Source organism: Lonchura striata, chromosome Z, assembly GCF_050655825.1.
Source record: "Lonchura striata isolate lonStrDom1 chromosome Z, ASM5065582v1, whole genome shotgun sequence".
Classification (NCBI taxonomy): Eukaryota; Metazoa; Chordata; class Aves; order Passeriformes; family Estrildidae; genus Lonchura; species Lonchura striata.
In genome coordinates, this window is record NC_140740.1 from 15,600,821 (window position 1) to 15,622,619 (window position 21,799).

The following is a 21,799-nucleotide window of genomic DNA, read 5'->3' on the forward strand; positions in this document are numbered from 1 at the left end:
AATGAAATACACTAAATTCAGTCAAGCAAACAGCAGGTCCCCCTTGTATCATCCTTGTATAAGCAACACTCACGTAATTTCCATTATTCACAGAATCACAAGATGGGTACTGGTGGAAGGGACCACTGTGGGTCATCTGCTCTAACCTCCCTGCTCAAGCTAGATCATCCCAGAGCACCTGGCACAGGATTGTATCCAGGTGGGTCCTGAGTATCTCCAGTGAGGGAGATTCCATATCCTCCCTGGGCAATCTGTTCCAGTGCATGGTCACCTACACAAGTTATTCCTTTACGTTCTCATAGAACTTCCTGTGCATCAGTTTCTGCCCATTTCCCCTTGTCCTACTGCTCAGCACCCCAAAGAAGAGCCTGGCTCCATCCTCTTGGCATCCTCCCTGCAGATACTTGCACTGATGAGATCCCCTCTCAGTTCTCTCTTCTTGAGGCTGAACAGGCCCAACTCCCTCAGCCTTTCCTCAGAAGAGAGATATTGCAGTCCCTTAACCATTTTTGTACCACTGCCCTGGCCTCATTCCTGGAGTTCCATGTCCTTGTTGTGCTGAGGAGCCCAGAACTGGACACAGCACTCACAGGGCTGAGCAGAAGGGCAGGATCACCTCCCTTGAGCTGCTGGCAGTGCTCTTCCTGATGCACCCCAGGACACCACTGGCCTTCTTGGCCACACAGACACGCTGCAGGTTCATGGACAACTTGTCCACCAGGATCCCCAGGTCCTTATCCACAGAGCAGCTCTCCAGCAGGTCAGCCCCTGTCTGTGCTGGTGCATGGAGTGGTGCAGGATCAAGCGTTTGCCCTTGCTGAACGTCAGAATTTTCCTCTCTGCCCATCTCTCCTGCCTGTTGAGGACCCTCTGAAGGGCTGCACAGCACTTGGGTGTCAGCCACTCCTCCCAGCTCAGAGTAATCAGTGGACATGCTGAGGAGGCATCTGCCCCTTCATTGAAGACACTGATGAAAAACTTAAAAAATACTGCACCAGTATTGAACCCTGAGGGATACTGTTACCCAGAGGCCCCCAACCCAACCCTGTGCCATTATGACCCTCTGGGACCTGCCATTCAGCCAATTCTCTATCCACCTTGCTACCCCATAACCCAGTCCACACTGCCTGAGTTTGCCTACAAGATGTTGAGTGAGCCAGTGTTGAAAACCTTGCAGAAGTTGAACATCCACTGCTCTCCCTTCATCCATTCAGGTAGATGTTCTTCCATAGAAGACAATTAATTTAATGAGGCGTGATTTACTTTCAGTGAATCCATGCTGACTACTGCTGATCACCTTATTGTCATCCACATGGACAGAGATTGCCTCCAGAACGAGGTCTCCAACCCCTTTCTCAGGGATAAAGGTGAGGCTGACTAGACAGTAGTTCTCTGGTTCTCTATCTTGCCCTTTCTGTAGACCAGCATGACATTTGCTTTTCTCCAGTCCTCAGACATGTCTCCAGATTGCCATGAACTTGCAAGTATTATGGCCAGGACCCTTACTGTGGTGTTTGCAGCTTTCTCAGCATTCATGGATGCATTGTATCAGGGCCCATGGATGTGCAGATTTTGAGTTTGCCTAGGTGTTCTCTAACTCAATTTTCCTTGACCAAGGGAAAATACTCCTTCCAATATTCCTTTACCCTGACTTCCTAGTTCAGAGATTCCTGAGGGCTGGTCTTGACAGAGAACACCAATCCAAAGGCACTGTTCGATAACTCTGCCTTGTCTGTGTCCTCTGTCATCAAGATGTCCCTTCCATTTAATAACAGGTCCACATTATCCTTTGTTTTCCTTCTATTGCTGATGCATTTGAAGAAGCCCATCTCATTTTCCTTGACATCCTCAAGGATTCCAAATGGGCCTTAGCCTTCCTTGTCTCATCTCTCCATAGTCTGACAACCTCTCTACATTAATTCCAAGAGGCCTGACCCTGCTTCCATCTCCTGTGTATTTCCTGCTTATGCTTGAGTAATGACAGGAGTTCTTCATTTATCCATGCAGGTCTCTTGACTCCTTGTCTGACTTCTTGCTCACTGGGATATGTACCTCTTGAACTTGGAGGAAGTGATCCTTGAATAGCAACCTTCCCTGCAGGACCTTTTCCCATGGGATTCTGTCAATATCCACAAAGAGGCTAAAATAAGCTCTCCTGAAGCCCATGGTTGCAATCTTACTTGCTCACATGCTGGCCCCAACCTTCACACCTCCAACAAGCCCTTTCCTGTTTGTTGGATGAGGTCACACAGCACACCCATTTCTTGTGGGATCCTGGAACACCAGTGACAGGAAGATGTCATCAGTGCTCTCCAGGAACCTCCTGGATTGTTTGTGCTTTGCTGTGTAGCTTCTCTAGAAGATGTCAGGGTAGTTAAAGTCCCCTACAAGACCCATGAGCTGGTGACTTCAAGGCTGATTTCAGCTGTCTGTAGAAGGCCTCATCCACCTCTTGACTAGGCATCCTGTAGCACACACCCACAAGTGTCACCCTGAGCAGTGTGTCCTGTTATCCAAACCTTTAAAGTATCTACTCACTCATCATCTACCCCAAGACAGAGCTTGATACATTTCAAGTACTCTTCCTCCCTCCAATTGAGTTATATCACATTCTTCATTAGCTCCTTGCTACTATAAAAAAAATGAATGAGAAAAAATGATTTTTACTGTCAGGGTGGTAAAACACATATTAACCAGAGAGGCTGTGGAGTATCCAGTCTTGGAGTTACTTAAATCCTAGTGAGCACAGCATTAAGAAGCCTGCTCTACTTTGAACAAAAATGTTGGTCTAGACCAGCTACAGGAGTGACTGCCAGACTCAGAGATTGTGTTCCTATGTCTCAGTTAAAACAAAAATGTAATAAACCACAAATAAATGCCATCTTGTCCCCTTGTACAACTTCAAGTACTCAGAGCTCTTGGAGATTGTTAAGAGAGAGTTTTGAAATGCTTAAGTCACACAAAATATAACCCATAAATCCATTCATAAAGAAAAAGAACAAAATGATTTCTAAAAAATACAGCAACTTTCAGCTCGCTTAATTAAATACCTACCAGTTCCAGTATCTGCTTCTGAATTCCTTTCATATGTACAGTTGAAATCTAGGTCCCACTGCAATCAAGGTGTCAGACACTGACTTCAACTGAATTCTGGAATACAGTAGAAACTACTGTAGCTAAGGTAATCTACGGAAGTCTCAACATATAGTTTACTGCTGCTGATTCTGTTGAGTTGAGCTCCAGGTTCAGCAGTGATTCGAGTAACTAAACTGGCATCCTGGCATGATGAACTACCTTGAAGTCTTGTCAATACCTTAAACTGGATGTAATCAACACTGGGTGCAAACAGCTGTCCACACCGTGCTGAGCTCATCTTGGCTCATTCTTGCAAGTTGCTGCAAGACAGTGAATGGGTGTCTGATCACAAAATGACAAAGCTCATGGCTGTAGGAGCTGCCCGTACTGCACACTCAGGAGAAAGAAGGTCTGAACTCCACCTCTTCCATGACTATGGACTCTTCTAATCTGGTGAAGAATTAGCATTGCACCTCACATGCTCAGGAGCTATTCACTTAATTTAGGCAGGTCTTGACAACACCACATACTGTAGAGAACAGGGACTTCTCAACTACGCTGTGGGCATGATGTTTATGGAAAAGTCTAAGGGACTTTGGACTCAGTGTTCTAATCCTGAAAGGTAGGAGTCATGCAGAGTACTGGCATGCCCATTTCCATGAGGAATTTAAGTGTCTAACTTCAGTCATCTGAATTCACTCAGGGTACATGCCCAGAATGGATTTGATGTCATCATTCCCTTACTTCTCTGATGAAGTAAGTTACTTACAAGTATTCCCTGGGAAAAAAAAAAATAATGTGGTCCCTAACAAAAAAATATTTTAATTTTACAGAAAGTGCATATTTTTCAGAAGTTGATAATCTTCAGTAGTATACAGACCAGTAACATAAACTGATCAGAAACAAAATAACTGTATTTTGACCACCTTTCTTTGTTTATCTAGTTCATGAGTATACTTCTGACAGTAACCAGTATCAGATGCTTCTGAAAAAAACAGAACTAGCATAATCCTATTAGGGAATAGCCACAACACATGGAAAGCTTCTTCCAAGCTCCATCAGTTTGCAATTGGTTTATGGTGAATTAGGAGTAGAGATTACATTTATAATACTGAATTATCTTGTTTAAAGTGCTTGTGACATATGTTTATCCACATAATATCATCATCTTTTCACAGGAGTCCTTCCAGCATGCTAAGGAAATCTGAAATCTGCGATATTTCTATCACATTTAATGATCCGCACTTAGATCATTCATATATACATACTTGTTTCTAAAAGTGCTATATGAAGAACTCCAGATGTGTGGTTATGAAGATCTGCAAACATACAGATCATCTCTTTAGAAAGACAAAAAAAAGCCAGCTGGCAGTTCCTGTAGAAACTGTGGTAATTATCAGGGAAGAAGAGAAAGGCCTGCAGAAGCTGGATACAGCAAAGCTGGTTGGTTCTGTATTGAGAAAGTAGTACTGATGAGCACAACAAAATCTCCATATGAATAAGGGAAGTATAACTTAACACAGTTTAAGAAATAAAAATTACGTGGGATAGGAAGCAACCACAAAGAGCCTAAATTTGCAGGGAGTTTTGTTTTGATGATGCGGGTGCAAAGATGTCTACTAAGATTTTTTTTCTTCCTTTCTTTACATATATAAGACTCTTTTTGCCATATTTTCAGTTTGTCACACATGCTATCATTCCTACTCACTGAATCTAAAATGACTGGTTCAGTGACTTATGCATCTATTAGTTACCAGAACTCAATATTAACATTTTGGGAAGCCTGAATGGAAAATCTTCATAACAAACATCTTAGTTCAAGTATTAAGAGATAATTCACGAAAAAAAAAAAAAAAAAAAGTACTTTTTTTTACTTAGCAAATTTACTTTGTAATGGAAATTTGTTTTGCAATAAAAAAATACAAAGTGAAAGAAAAGTTACACAATAGAACTTGTTATCAAAGAGTTGCCTAAATTTAAAGTCTAAGAGGTACATTTTTAAAAATCAGGGAAGAATGCTTGCATAATGTACCACCAGCATTATGCATCTTCATCTGATGATCTGCAGAGCTAGGCAGGACCATTTCAACAAATAACTAATTTCAATGAATAACTAATGAACTTTGTCTCAAACACTCTCTAGTGATGTATCTTTCCGGCTCTTTAAACAGTGATGTTGAAATACTTATTCCTTTATATGCTACAGCCGCCCCAGGCACTGTCCAGTTCCAAATGACCTGCAAGCTTTTCACTGTCACATACTTTCCTGACAACTAGAAGAAAGGTCTTCCAATTAAAATGCCCCATTTATGCAAGTGAAGAGAAGCATCAAATAAGAGAAGCACTTTGAAATTACTTGTCCAAAGATGCCACAGAGGATATGTCTTTAAGCCAAAGTTTTAAAGCTTTAAAAATAGGTATAAATAAACAAACAAAAAAGCATTTACTCTATTTCATCCAAATACTAAGAGGTATTTGACAGCTAGTAAGGCTTACGACAATATTAGGCACCTGTGCCTACCACAGGTACCTGTGATACACAATTTCAAGTGTATACCTGGTAATACCTTCCTTCTACACAAAATATTTCCTTGTGAAGTTGTGTACAGAGCCCTGGTACACAAGTAAAATAGCACAGCAGTCAGGAATGGCACTGGATATTGTCATTCGATCAAGATTATTTATGCTGTCCCTCAAGATAACCTCAGCCAAGCTCAGGAAGTGGGTGTGAGATGGATTGAGAACTGGCTGAATGAGAGCTCAGAGAATTGGGACCAGTGGCACAGGTCTATTTGGAAGTGTGTATCGAGCAGTGTCTCCCAAGCTTCAATACTGGGCCCAATCTTACTTATCATCAGAGATGGAGTGCCTCCTAAGCAAGTTCACTGATGACACAAAAGCCGGGATGAGTGGGTGATACCCAAGCACTGTGCAATGTTTCCGAAGGACCTTGACAAGCAGGAGAGGTGGGGAGAAAGGAAATTTCTGAAAATAAACAAGGGCAAATGCACATAGGGAGAAATAACCCCAGGCCCAGCACAAGCTGTCCATGAGCCAGTAGCCAAGAAGGTCAATGGTGTCCTAGGGTGCATCAGGAAGAGCACCGGCAGCCGCTAGAGGGAGGATCCTGCCCCTCTGCTCAGCCCTGTGAGGCTCATCTGGAGTGCTGTGTCCAGTTCTGGGCTCCTCAGCACAAGGATATGGAGCTTCTAGAGCAGGCAGGTCCTGTCAAAGGCTATCATTAGGGCACTGGAGCACTTCACTTAGGAGGAAAAGGTTTACAGCTGGACTCAATGATCTTAGAGGTCTTTTCCAACCTGAAAAATGCCACAGTTCTGTGAAAGGCTGAGGAAGCTGGCCCTGTTCAGCATTGAGAAGAGACAGCTGAGAAGGGACCTCATCAATGTGTGTATCTGAGGGGAGGATGCCAAGAGGATACAGTCAGGCTTTTTTTAGTGGTGCTGAGCAATAGAATGAAAGACAAAGGGCCAACAGGGAATGCAGGAAGTTCCACCTTAACATGAGGGAGAATTTCTTTCCTGTGAGTGAAACTGAGCATAGGAACAGATTTTCAGAGAAGCTCTGGAGTCCCCTTCTCTGGAGATATTCAAAAGCCATTGGTACACAGTCTTGAGTAAGATGCTCTAGGCAACCCTGCTGGAGCAGGGAAGTTGGATTAGACTACTTCCAGTGGTCCCAAAATTACCCATTCTGTGGTCCTGTGGGGAGACAGAAAATTTGTGTAGCATAATTCACGCTGCTTTTTAAGATCATTAAATGGAAAGTGCTGTGCAAACATTTGTAAGAATTTACTTCAGAGTTTTATACTTTCTGCTCTTCAATTATGTCATCATTTTAAAATGTGTAGCTTCCAGAAACATCTTCCCTACCTTTATAATGCTCTGACATGTTGAGAGTGGTAAACCAACCAGGCTGGTCCCATTGATTGACATGATCTGGTCCCCTATGTTCAGTTTCCCAGACTTCTCTGCTGGTCCTCCATGCATCATGTTGGCTATGATAACTGTAGGCAAAATGGATCCCCAGCCAGACTCCACAATCACCACACCTAGAATTTCTCCCTTTTGCTTTTCAATGTAAACCTGTATAGTAAGAAAAAGTGTTTAAAAAAAGAGTTTCTTTCACACCCATGGAACTAATATCATCCCACTCCAAGCATTCACAAAGCCAACAAATATATCCCTCTTAATCTGCAACCTGTCTTCTTAATTCAAAAGCAAAGCAAGATAGGGTACATGTTTTACTACCTTTCATTTGCATTCAAACATTAAATGACACACAATACAGACTTAGTGCTGAACACCCCTCAGAAGTAATTTCTGTTTATGAGAAGAAATTCCAGTAAAGGAAATCCTGGTGCCATGGGCTTTTTTGGACAAAGCTAAACAAGAAGAGATTGAAAGAGTTTACAACTTTGCATTGGAAAAACATGACCTGTGTGTTCCAGTTGCACACTGGTTCATTTTTACTAAGCAAGCTGCAAAGCCTTCTGGTCCATACACTTATTTAAAACCTGGAATCAATCATGTTCATAAACAATGATGCATCTATAAATTTTATGTTGTTCACTGGAATTTTTTCTATTTGTATTAATCTGTTAATCAGCTTTATGTTTGCTTACAAACATGTTTGAATTTTTTTTTGGTAAAAATAACAGAACCAGATGGTAAATCAGTTGACTGCTGATGAATTTTGGGTTCACTGTTTGTCTTTGAAACAGAACTGATGACAGGGTGTCCTATTATGGAGGATATTCTAGACTAACTGAGATAATCTACAGGAAGTATTAATGTTTTTTTTAGTTTCTGCCAACACAGACCTTCAACTAATAAATAGCAGCCGAATATCTGTGAAAAAAAAAGAGACATACATCTTTGCAATTTTCAGATTTGGAGAAGTGAATCAGATCATCATTGTACATGTCCTGGGTATTAAGCAAGTCGCTATATTCCTTCTGGCTAAGGTCTTCTGGGTTGATTCCATTTGCCCTCAGAAATTCTTGGTAGGCCACACTAAATGCTTGACCTATAGACTGTGCAATCAGCTGCGCCTGTAACAGTTCCCAAAGAAAGGAAAAGGAAAGAAAAAAAGTGAAACATTCTGATGATCATGTCCACAGACACTTTCTGTTACAATCACACTGTAAAATGGATCATCAAGTTGGTGAACCTACAAGTTACTGCAATCCAGTCTAAAAAATATTTGTTCCTTACAAATTTTGAAGACTCACAAAATGTCAACACATTCAGCTCTACCATGAATCTAGCTCAGCAAGCAATTATAAATTACAAATATGAGAAAGACATCCTTTCACAGGTAGGAACTACTAATGTAAGTGTAAAGATAGAGCCACTGCAGCAACTGTGGCTTGCATCTATAATTCTTCCCACACAATTGCCCCCAGATGGCTCTCCCTTCCAGCAAAGGCAATGTCATTGTCTGACAAGCCAGTAGTGAAAATGAAAATGTCTACTAAGGAACACACAACCACATTTAAAAGGGTATTTCCAACTTTTCTTACCAACTTTTATGACATTGATAGTGACTACTCCTACCTCAGCCAAAAATGGAAAAAGGCAGCAAATAGTGACCAGATCAAGCCCTTAAAAAAAAGGGCAGCATGGTCAAAAAATGGTCATTTGCATTTCCTTCTTCACCCTGCTACTACGTTCAGCCTCTATCCCCTATACTTATTTCCCTCCTAAATCACATGATCCTGCCAGTTCTCTGCATCTTTCTTACTCATTCTGGCCTTTGTAGTTAAATGTACACTTCTAAATAGTTGAAAATGTGGTGCTGTCCTCCTTACACAAAGACTCATCCAATCAGAGACATGTTCTGCCCAACACCTACTTGCAGGCTTACAGCTTCTGTTTCACTTACTGTGTAGATTCTGACAAGTACCCAACTGCTCCAGAAGAAAAAAAGACAAGTTTTATAATAAAAATTATATATTATATAAAATAATAAATAAATTAAAAAAAAAAAAAAACAGGCAATAATACTTCACTGGAGGTACAAAATGTTTGAAGCTGCCATTTCCTTGCTGCTAACAAGGTGCTGCAGTCCTTCCATCCTTCCATTCTGACTGTTAGTCACTTCAGTATTTAAGATAAATTCAGCAAGTTATATTATGACTATGAAGAGAGGATATAATCTGCAGTTTCTCAGCATATTTTCCCCATCAATGAGCAATGCTTTTGTTGGATCTACAGGCATTTTACAAGCCAGCTGGATTTACGGGCATAAAGAGGATTACACATGACACAAATACAGACTGATTCAAATAAATCATAGATTGGGAAGCTCAAATTTTAGCGCACCAAAGTATCAAGAGCAGCCTAGGAAACAGATCCAGTAAGTATGGATCACGTAAAGGATCAGACCACTCCATGGTGAAGGAAAATAAGCCCCAGACTCTGGCACCTGGCAGTTTGATTTCTGCTTTTTCAACTGGCAGTAAAAGCAATGTCCAAATTCGTGACTAGAAACACAGGAACCCTAGGAACAGCAGCCTCAAAGTAGGTAGCATGTCAAATGTTATTAAGCAAAAAATACATTGGCTACTGCATTTCACGCCAGATTCTTAAAAGGCTTTGCAAAACAGATTTGCATGTTATCCTGTGGAAATAATCCAGAATTTTTATATTCTGTCAATTTTGGTCCAGGATTACTTTCATCAGTGCTCATCCTTACTTTTTAACCTCAACAATGGGTCATGGATACACATTTATGTGCAATAATATATTAATGTGCAATAATATATTCAGATAATATATTCAGACATAGGTTTAGAACAGATTACATAAAATCATTACATAAAATCAGTTCTTTATTCAAGAAAACCTTCCCATCTCGAAGTCCTTGCTGCTCACTCTAGTTTGGAGGACACAGAAGAAACTGGTATTTTCAGTTACTTCTCTTGAGTATATTATTTTACCAGATTATTACAGCTAATTTGGCTATGATCCTAAAAACTACAAACCACATCAATGTAATAAGTTTGATTTTACTTTTCAATTACTGACAGTTACTTTTTAAAAGATCATAAAATCAGCAAGTTATACACAGATTGTAAAGACAGGAGATCGCATCCTACACCAGGCAACTTAGTCTTGTGTAAAGTACCTTTAACGCGCTATAGATTAAAATTTAGTAATTTGTATATTCAGTATATTTTGGGATTGCTGACATCACAAGCTTTGTTTGCTGGCTTTTTGATATGATGATAGCAACTACAGTTCCAACACAAACCTCCAGAAAAATAAAAAAATCACTTTCCTGGTATGCATCAGTGATTGATCCTCAATGCAAGACTTGGTATTAGAATTTCCCTATGAAAATAAGTACCTCTGATAGACTTTCCCTCTCTTATGCAAAATTTGAGCTGGTATTTGTAACCTGCAGCAAGTGGACCCTCCAATCACTGTTATGGGAAGACACTCAAGAAGCTTTAAAAAAGTAAACATTTCTACAAACACCAGCTTCCTATGACAAGTCATGTCCAAACATATAAATGGCAGGAAAGTTCCTCTGTTCAGACAAAATACCGGGTGCAGTTAAAAAGCAAACAGGATCACTCACAATGGACTTTGGGCCTATCAAAACATGCTTACTTTTCCAGACCTATAAAACTACAAGACAATGTAATTCCTTACATCCTCAGACTCAAAGACATGACAAATCATTTTGTACTGCCTCTTTCCATCTTGAGAGGGGTGAGATGCTTCCACATTATCCTGGGAGTTAGAGCGTGGCATTCGCCTACGAGCCATCAAAACAACTATATTTCCTATATCAGCAATGTAAGAAATGGTCCGCAGGGGATGATCCATCATGGTTTCCTGGGGAATAAGAAAACTAACATAAGCAACTGTTTCAACTAAGTTCTTATTGCACATCTAGTATTATCAAAACACACAAATAATTGTAAGACTTCTGCTAGGTGAAGTCTGTAGTATCTGTCATGCATGAAGAGAGATACAACAGAAACTAAGAACTTCACTTTCCAAAAATAAAACAAACAAAACTTCAGAAGGATTTTTTTTTCTGTAGAAAAGCCCATCAAGACCTCAGTTGCAGAACCTGCACATGCTGAGCTTGTATGTGTACAGGACTATGAACAACTTATTGCAGCTAAGCATTTTCGGCTACTCTGCACACAATCAATACTTGATGTAGCATGGCTCAGAAGACATAAGCTGACTGCAATTACCTTACTCAAAAATTTGAATTATTTCTACAATCAGACAAACCAGAATAATTGCTTGTATGACATGGCTCTTGACCACGGATTTCTGACTAGAGGGAATACAAGACCCAGCACATTTTAAAGACAAATTTTAACATGTACATGAAAGTCTATTCCAATAGTCTACTCCAACAATACTGACAAAAGTGTCTATGTCTATACCTGTGTGTCTGCATTCAGTACTTTTATTCTCTGTGTAGAAATGAACAGGTCCACTTCAGTCATGGGTTGAGATTCACCTTCTGGAGCCTGTAAACAAATGGACTAGAGTCAAGCAAACACATTTGGTAACATATTTACTAATAATGATGTTAGTTCACGAACAGGGGCACACTAAGACACAGTCACCAGAACAGCAATGCAGGATAGAGTATTAGACTGCAGAAGCAAAAGATAAACACAAAGATGTGGAAACTATATCATATATGTGAAAGTGAATTGGATATTGTTTGAAAAAAAAGTTAACGTCATAAAAGCTTGCCTGCTATTTTTCTTGATTCAGTAAAATTATACCTGACTGCAACATAAACTATAAAGATTTTTTTGAAAAGTAATATGATTTTACCATTTTCTGCACACTATGAATCCCACTTCAAATAAGGTTTTCATGTAAGCCATAGAAAGGCATAACAGTATCTCCTGCCTGAGGAATTTCTGTTTGGGCTAGCAGTGGCTGCCAAGACCAATGGAAAAACCTGTACCACAGGAGGTACTATTTGAGCTATTCATAATGCAGTTCTGGCAAGAAGACCTTCACAATCAGACAACATACTTTTCAAGCAGTAACCCACTTAATAAGTAATATTTTGTTAATAGAAAGCAAACATTTGTAATATTTTTAAAATCACATTTGTTAAAAGGTAATTGAAAGTTCTACAAACAAAACGTATTACAAAGATGAGTGAATCTCAGTATATTACTGTATGTATAGACAAAAACTTTTTTTTTGCATCCAGCAATTTGACATCTCTGTGAGTCAAACAAAGCACTCTTACAGAAAGATAAAATTTTAAAAAAAGTAAAAAAAAAAGTTAAAAAACCCAAAACAAACAAAAAAACCCCACACTTCATTTTAATCCATCATTTTACAATGTCTATACCTTTGCCATATCAGTCCTGATTCTTTAATATGCATTTTGGGTACTGCCTGTAACCATTTGATAAATCCAATCTTTCTTCTATTTCTAACATGAAATGGCTAATGAGAAGCAACAAAAAATGGCCAACAGGCAACTGATTTCCCAGATATGTCAACTTGTATGGTGGCTCAGAAATAAATCTGATAAAACCTTGCTGGATGCAGAAAATAAAACCACAAAATAAAAAGAAAGGGAAAAACCCTCCCGGAAAACAAAAGAACAAGTATAACATCAAGCTGATGGATTTTGTACTGCACCTTCTTCCTGCTTTTGGCTAATTTCTGGGCCATCTGCTTAGCATGGAACAAACAGAGACAGGAGAACAGTTAGAGAAGAACTCCAAGTCAAGCAGGAATCTGCAAACTAATGTCAGGGCTCACAGACTACTAGCTGGTCTAAGTTAGTCCCTGCTTAGATTAATTTCCTCCTTTTCTTTTTAGCTTAAAAAATTGTAAAATTTCATGTTTAGCACAATTAATTTCATAAATAAAAAGAAACAGCACCAAAAGAGTCAGGAAGAACACAAAAGGATTTTTTTTCACTTAAAATATTACTTGCAACAAACAAGGTTATTCTTTTTGAGGTTTGGTGGAGAGAGGATGGTTTAAGAAACAGAACAGAGCTTCCCTTCACTTACAGCATTGTAAACCATGAAGTGATTTCTTGTGAAGGTACACCAATATAAAAGGTAGAGAAAATTTGTATGCCTTATTATTACAGGTTTTTCAGATCTCATACTTCTACAGACTTAAAAAAAATAACCTCCCTAACACTATGCTGCTTTTTCCTGGAAAAATGAAAAGACTGAAGGTGACTTTCATTTTAGCCTCCTTATGAGCAAATAAATCTGTACCAATGTTCACACAGTGAATTGGTCAACAAATTTTCCTGTGACACCTACACAAAGATATGTCCACACTATCACATTTTTTTCCAGTAAGCAATGGAGCATGTATTTCAGCTCCAGAAACACCTACTAGTAGACATTTCTACTAACAAACCAAACAAACATAATTTTTACAGTCTTGCAATCATGAATTCAAACCAACAGTGAACTGAAGTTTACAGACCTACTCACTGAAGGAATTCAATACTCACCAGGCTGGCAATTAGCCCTTAATTTCCAACAGTAACAGGCTCTCTGATAATTAAATTTACAGGTGTGTTTGTGGTGGGAAGGAGGCTCAAAGTTAGCACTAGATACTTCTACAAAGAGCAAATAGGAGGCCTGAATCATGAGACACATCAAACTTTTAATACTGATGCTCACAACTTAAATCTGTTAAGTTTTGTCTGAACAAATCTAAAGCAGCTACTTAAAGTTTAGGCCATGCTACTTATTTACAAATAGAAACATTCTCAAAATAGCTATTAGTCACTTTTTTCAAACTAAGAAGTATTTTATAGCCTGATAGATTATTTTGCAACAGGTGATGGCAAACTATTGCAAAAGCATTTAAAACTGCCTTACATGGCAGGTTCTTCATTACTTTACTCTAAATTTAAATTAATACTCAGAAATAATATACTTATATTGAGTAACAGCTGCCTGTTATACACTAGGCAAGGAGGAGATACTCCTGATATAGAGCATTTAGATAGCTTTCCAAAATCAAGTTTTTCTTTCTCACCCTTCCCAAACTTTAGAATGATGGACCTCCCAAAAGAAGAAAAGCACAAAAGGCCAAAATTAAGAAAAGGGGTGGGGGGAGAGAGCGCGGAAATCCTTGAGCTATAACTTTATAGTGTAGAATAAACAATTTATCAAAATATACTATAATTCAATTTACTGAAAATTTTGAAATTTTGTTCTTCAAATGGAAGCATATGAAAGAATTACTTTCAATTATTTCATAAAATAACATAAAATAAGGAAATGATATGGATCAAGCACTTTTAGTAAGTTATTCAACACTGCACAGAAATGTCACAAAAGAAGTTAATGTCCATGAACAACAAAAAATTAGGATAATTCTATGCAAGATACTTTATTAGACAAATCCGCTTTATCACCGCATTATTTTGCTAACTCAAGTCAAAGATTATTTCTGTATTCCTAGGGAAAAAAAAAAAAAAACCACCAAAAAACAAAGAGAATATACCAAATCCACACAACTTTTTAAAATATATTAGAATACAGGATTTTCATTTAAGGTAAATTAAATGTAGTTATCATATAGATGTAACTTCCAAAATTACATACATTAAAACCCAACAAGCTTCTATTTTTGTTACAGAGAGGTCCTAATTTTATTCAATCAATTTAGTCTCTACAAAAACTCTTCTGCAACTCATTGAGCATTGAGAGGACACTGAGTGTGTAAAAATGTGTGAATCACTAAACTAAATATCCACATATAGGTTTTATCTTAAATTACGTTCAGAAATTAAACCTGCCCCACAGCATGCTAGAAGTGACTCCCAATGAAATATTCCTAACTACATTTGATGAACACCTTCAAAGCAGTGTATCTGTTTTAACTTAGCTGGACTTCACAGAGATGAAGGTCAAGCAAGAAAACACCCAACTCTTATACTTTTAACTGAAAAGACACTTCTTTAAAGAAGAAACCTGGAGAATTGTTTTCAAATCTGTTCACATTCCAAATGAATGAATATGTGGTCTGAAGGCTCTGCTAAAGGAAGCAATTTAGGGATTATTAAATTCAGACAGTATACACTTTTGTTAAGGTATAAATAGCAGGGCTTAAACAAAGCTCTTCACCTCTTTTTAATACTCAACTTCAAGTTTATTTTAAAAGCTCATTCTTAATTCATAAGCTTTGTTTTCTCCAACAATGGAGAAATGGTTGACATGCAACAAGTATGGCACTCTGTAAACAAACATGAGTAGGGCACATCCTTCATAGTCACTGTGAAAGCCATAATTTACACATCTGGAATATGGAATATCTGATGCAGTGATGAATTTGGCAGCAGGAAGTCCATCTGTCATGATGAATTTCTCTCTGAAAACGTTTAGCTTTAATGGCAACCAGCAAAAAAACCAGTCAAAGCTAACCCTAATAAGCCAAGAAGCCTAAAGTGCAGGGCAATTGCTTGTGCTTTACTTAGAAGCAGAAAGCAGTACCTGTCCAAGAAGTCTTCAAAGGTATTGTGTGCAATAAAAGTCAATACTTTTCTGAAATATACTGAGTTTCATAAAATTAAATACACCAGCTAGGGTTTCACCAGTTCACAAATGCTTTAACTTGAGCCTCAAGACTGAGACAAATAAGAAAGGATATACATGCCTGCTGATTTATGTAGATGCACAGATCATGCCGTTCATGAGTGAAATGCATTAAATAGATTTCTTCTGTTTTCATGCACAGAAATGCTGAAGCACAACAGAATCCTCAGAACAGTACTCTGTTAATGAATTTCTACAAAATACGTTTCGTATCAGAGAAAGATTCTATACTCTTCCACCCCTTAGGCCCAGTTTGAATCAATTTGGTTTTGTTTTTGTCTACTGTATCTCTGCAATCTTTTTCTAATGTGTATTCCTATACAGGTTTTACCTTCTAGGTGCAAACTCCCTGTGGTTCAAGTTCTACTCCTGATAGCTATTTCCTATCATAGCTCATGCTAATCTTTCCTTTTACCCTCCAGTGATGTGACCTTCCTAGATCCAGTCTCACCAAAACCCTTATTTCTCTCCCTTACCTTTAGTTTCCCATTCACTCAAATCAGACAAGTTTTCTAACACACAGCCAAACATCAAGAAGGAACACAAAGAGAATAAACAGAAGGGCACAGCCGTATTTGCCCAGAGCAGGAAAAAAACAGACTCTATAAGAAAGACCCTTCACTGCAGGTTTGGGAAGAACTCACCAACACCTGCCATTGTTGAAAAAGCTGCAAGAAACATATTTTTAAACAATGTCACTTAATCCAGAGTCACAAATGAACAAAGAAAAATCACTCTTTTGTAAAAAGTTCAGTAGTTCAATACAGTGCAGACTTCCACAGAGATGGTGGAGTATAATCTCTAACAGAAAGGCTACATTCCTGCCTTTCTTAAAATGTGAATGTTTATGATTTTCAGAGACAAGGTTCCAAGAACTTATGCATTTGAACACCAGCAAAATCACAATTTTTGGAAGTTGTCTCAATGACTCTATTTGGAGCTTCTGTGTCAAAGTTATATAAAGAGACTAAACTAAATATCTGCCTAAAGTGAACATGGAAAGCAGTGGAAAGAATAAAAGAAGTAGGAAGAATCAGCTGACCTTAACAGACTATTACTGGTCTTGCAGATAACTTTCTCTCCTGAACACACAGATATTAAACTAAGAAAAATTCCCAGAGTAGGTTGTGTTATTAGCTGAATTGGCAGATGATGAAGCTGTGAGTGAGCCTACTAGCCAGTCATGTATGGGTAGTGGGAATGTTGCAGCATCCTATACAACTGTGCAATACTTCATCTAAACACCTTAATTTCACCTGACAATGTCATAATTGTAACTTACAGCACAGCAACATTCCCATTGCTGGAAATAGCTTGTACAGAAATCAGTTGGAATTTCTCTTTTGAAACAAAGATTTTCAGATTCCAGGACAAATTATTTTTTCCACACTTCCCTGTACCATCATAGGTTTTTTTTCTTTTTAAATCAGCTCATAGGTGTTATATGTGGAGAAACAAGTGTCCACAACAGGGTCGAAAATAACTGCACAGTAAATAACTACCACAAAAACACTGCACAAAAATAACTACCACAGTAGCAGTTCCATTGAGTGCCCAGCCAGAAGCAGCCACAATACTTACTACTTATTTCCTTACCCTGTTTTCTCTCCATACCCAGATAATATAAAACTTTGATCACCACTCACTTCAGATTCTGCTTTAGAGTATACAGCACAAGTATCACCATAGAGAATTAAAATGACCTGGTAACATCCCCTTAACAGTTTTGTTCCATAAGCAGCATACACGATTCATTTTTCAAAGGAAAGGTGAGGCACTCTTCGTTCTGAAACTATACATAACCCCATCTGAAAAGATTACTGCATAAGAAAGAAGTTCATATCCACAATCACAAAACAGCCATACAAAAAGCAGCAGAGTTACTCCTCACCTTGATCCTGCTGACAGCTTCCTGAGCCTGCATCATTCTCACATTCTTGGATGGAGTTTTATCAGAAAGGAGTTGAGTTGAACCAAGGTAATTGGCAGCAAAAATTATTCCATCAATTAAGTCTTCAGGATCACAAGGTCCAGGAACTGTAACACAGGAAAGCCATAACTGAAGACAATTACGGTGAAACACAGCAAAAGCAGAACTTCTACAACTTAAGTCTGCACCTCATGGCTGCAAATCCTCCTCTGAAATACTTCAGTTTAGCATGACAAAAAGGCAATCAGTACTTTCAAAGGCACAAAACCTCAAACAAAAGGAAATTTGTGGTGGGTTGAGCCTGCCCACCAAAGCCCTTCTATCACTCCCCTTCTCAGAAGAGCAGGGGAGAAAAAATATAATGAAAGTCTCATGGAACGAGGCAAGAACCAGGAGAGATCACTCATCATTTGCTGTCATGGGCAAAACAGACTCCACTTGTGGAAACTTGTTTCATCTATTACTAATGAAGTCAGAGTAGAATAATGAAAAATAAAAACAGATGCTGCAACACCTTCCCCTATCCCTCCCTTCTTCCTGGAGTCACTTTTACTCTCAATTTTCTTTATCTTCTGTACCCAGAAGTATAGGGGAATGGGGGTTGTGGTTAGTTCATCACATGCTGTCTATGATGCTCCTACGTCATCATGGGGAAGAGACCTCACATTCTTCCTCTGCTCTAGAATGGGATACCTCCCACAGGAGACAATCCTTCAGAACAGACTGCTCTAGTGTGGGCTCCCTACGGTGTCACAAGTCCTGCCAACAAGATTGCTCCAGATGAGCTCCTCTCTCCACTGGGCCACATATTCTGCAGGGAGCCTCCTCCAGCCTGGGATTTCCATGAGGTCATAGCCGGATTTTTTTAGGCTTCCACATAATCTGGCATGGGGTCCTCCAGAGGCTGCTTGTAGGTTCCACAGAGCAGCTCAATTGGCTAGAGGGGCACAACTGCCTCACCATGGTCTTCACACCACGGGCTGCATGAGAATCTCTGCTCTGGCACCTGGAGCATCTCCAGTCCTTCTTACTCTACTGACCATGTCTTCAGAGATCCTTCTTTTACACATTCCCAGCCCTTTCTTCTCCAGCTGCAGTTGCTGTGGTGCAGAGCCTTTTCCCCCTTCTTAAATACTTTATCCCAGAGGTGCTACCACTGTCACTAATGGGTGCAGCTTTGGCCAGTGGTAGGTCTGTCTTGGAGCCAGCTGGTGCTGCCTCTATCAGACAGGCAGGAAGCTCCCAGCAGCTTCTCATGGAAGGTACCCTCATAGCCACCCCACTACCAAAGCCTTGCTACACAAACCCAGTACAACACTGCTCCAGAAAAACCTACAGTTATTAATCCAGCCTGTTTCTCAAAATAGCTCATTCTTTTATGAGTAGGGCTCAGCTTGGAGCAAAATAACCTGTGATTTTCACTGGGAAAAAGGGACAGACACAGCTACTCAGCTTGCTCCTCACCCACCAAAAACAGCCTTGCAATTCTCAGACCAACAGTCACAAGCAGAAAGAGGAAAGGTGCAGTTTTATAGCAGCCATCAGCCTCTTCTCTTGCTTGTTCATTAACCACAGTTGGTGCAACAGGCAGAACAATCCCCCCGGGAATGCTCTACACATACCACACATCACAGTATTTTTATGCCATAGACCTTTAAAAATAGTAGTCTTAACAAGGATACTGTGGCAAAGTACTGAGTTAAATAAAAATCTTACTAAATACACAGAGTATGGGCTCTCTTGATGGCAAAGCAACACTCTTTGTCTACAGATCCTTAGAGATCCAACACCCATCTACTTCTGTGGAAAGTGACGGGGTGTAAAGTGCACCCAACCAAGCAATGCAAATCCTTACAAACCAGCACTTATGATTTGTAAGATTTTTGGCATTTGCAGCTTTATCTAAAAATTTTATAGATTAAAATATTCCATTTTGACACCACATTGAAACTGATTCATCATTCAAAAGCAAGACTGGTTAACTTAAGAAATTTCCTGTTCTTAGAAGTAAGGGAAAACAATTGTTGTTTAAGACAAGTGAGAATATAAATCATATTAAAGAATGATCACAGTAAATATGTTCACATTTTATCACAAAACACCTGTATTTATGTTTGTATTTCTTTTTTGCTCTAAAATCAAGGGGTACCTTGTACTATAAGGTAATGGGACTTTAAGTTCCAAATTACTAAGAACGACAATTTTGTTCTAATGATAACATGTAAGACTAAACCTCTCAGAATGAGCATGGGTAGCTTTGGCCTCAAGGAAGAGCAAGTCATTATTATGATAAAAAAAAAAAAAGAAAGAGCTGGAGACAAATATCACACAAACTATACACATAGACAGAAGCACATGTATAAATCTTGTGAGCAGGCTTAACTTCCTTATTATTTCTTTAAATATGAAAATTTATGACTAGCAATTGTAAGATGCTCATCTCCAGTGTGCAGTTTGCTCAGGCAGTACTAACTCAAAAATTCTAAAAATGAGCAAGTTACTTGCAAGCACATGACCTAAAGAAATTGAGTAATTTCCTTAGGGAAACTCCTGCATCTGAAAGTACTACATATTTACACCAAAATCACACAGCATTTTAAGGGTTGCTATTTATTACTCTACACATCAATTCATCACTTCCAGCACTATACTGAAGAGGTGCAACACCTTTTATAGTACAATTTCTGATCAAAATGAGAAAAAAAAATGGGCAAAGGTGTAAGACCCCAAGAAAGTGCATAACCCCAAAAAGGTACATGCTCCAATTGCATCAGAGGTGAACACACAGAGAGCATTGTTTTTTAGAATACTTCCTCCTTTTATTATCTCTGATAAGAAAACTATTATCTCAATGAAAACATAGCATGGCAAACTTTTCCTTGGACTACTGGTGCATAAAAATGGACCATTTGTAATTTTAAGAAATTTTGTGCTGGACCAAAAACCAAAGAAATTGTAGTGTACAATTGATTGTTTTTTCCTAAGGTGGAGATAATTTCTTTTAAAATATAGATATATATTCCTATATATAAAATAAAGTCCCTTGATAGACAGGACTATCAATAGGAGATTAATTTAAATTCTAGGACAGAGCCCTCATTGTTGCAAAATTCCAATGCTTAGCTATGAACTAACTGACATTCAAGCCAGAGAATCTACATCAGGCAGCTTAAACTCTGAAGACTAAAACAACAGTCGATTTGTAGTCTAAAGAAAATGAGCACATTCTCAATTAAACACAGTACACTGTAAAGCAATCCAAGGAGTGACAAGGAAGTCCAAATGAAGTATTACATCAACTGTATTTCTAGAATTTCATCAAGCACATGGAACGACTACTGTCAAAAGAAAAGTAAAAAAAGAAACAACCAAAACAATGAAACTTTTATTTTCTGCTTCTGTCATAACTGCACACAACTTGTGTTCCTCCTGCAGTATACACAGGATACAGACTCATACAAAAGGCAACAGCAGTTCATGTGGCGGGTAGCTTGCTTTTTCACATTGTTCCGAAAAAACTCAGAACTACTGAAACCTTAACTATGAGATGGGAAGCAGTGTTCAGGTAAGCAGCTAATAGCTGTTGAACAAAGCAGATTTTTACTGGCCCGCCTGCCCGTAAATTCAGCTGAGCTTAAGATTGAGCCTGCCAATTGGAAGTTAATGCTGGACAGAGCACTATAGTCTTCTTGCTTAGTCTGTTTTCCTTGTCTACACATATTCTTATGTGTTGTGTAAATACCATAAAGAAAGCAGTATCTTAAGCGATACTGAGGAAAAACACCTGCATAACTGTTACAGAAACAATGAATGAAAATGAATAAAAAACAAAATGCTCCATGCTTCCAAATTTCTGAAGGAGCATAGTAGGATATAGCTCAGGTTCTGAATTAGACACAATTTAATCTAAATCAGGACACCCAACTTTAGTAGATTTTCTATTCAGCAATAAAAGTAAAATTTTATACATTATAAATACAGATGGGTTTTTTGATGTGAAAAAAACATTTAGAAACTGTAGAACTATCTTACCTTCAACATATGTTGGAAATGAAGCCAAGCTTTTTCTGGACTGTAATTAAGACAAAAAGGATTTCAAACAGAACATAGCATGCACAAAAATGCATTAGAAATTTCTCCATGCCAAAAACCCCCAGACTTAAATAAGCAATAGTTATTAGTATAGATAG

General features: G+C 38.6%; 1 protein-coding gene across 8 annotated transcripts in view; it reads right to left on the bottom strand.

Moving 5' to 3' along the window:
• APBA1 (amyloid beta precursor protein binding family A member 1) overlaps positions 1 to 21,799 on the bottom strand; it is an 85,114-nt gene that overhangs the window by 5,667 nt on the left and 57,648 nt on the right. For 7 of the 8 annotated variants that reach the window (XM_085567238.1, XM_021549800.4, XM_085567235.1 and 4 more), the window contains 7 exons: positions 21,642 to 21,681; positions 17,571 to 17,716; positions 12,744 to 12,776; positions 11,510 to 11,596; positions 10,755 to 10,940; positions 7,967 to 8,146; positions 6,966 to 7,178 (listed from right to left, as the gene is read on the bottom strand). In XM_085567238.1, the coding sequence (XP_085423364.1) occupies positions 6,966 to 7,178; positions 7,967 to 8,146; positions 10,755 to 10,940; positions 11,510 to 11,596; positions 12,744 to 12,776; positions 17,571 to 17,716; positions 21,642 to 21,681 (885 nt within the window). The remainder of the gene's footprint in view (positions 1 to 6,965; positions 7,179 to 7,966; positions 8,147 to 10,754; positions 10,941 to 11,509; positions 11,597 to 12,743; positions 12,777 to 17,570; positions 17,717 to 21,641; positions 21,682 to 21,799) is intronic. The other variant, XM_077790312.2, reaches the window with a different exon arrangement.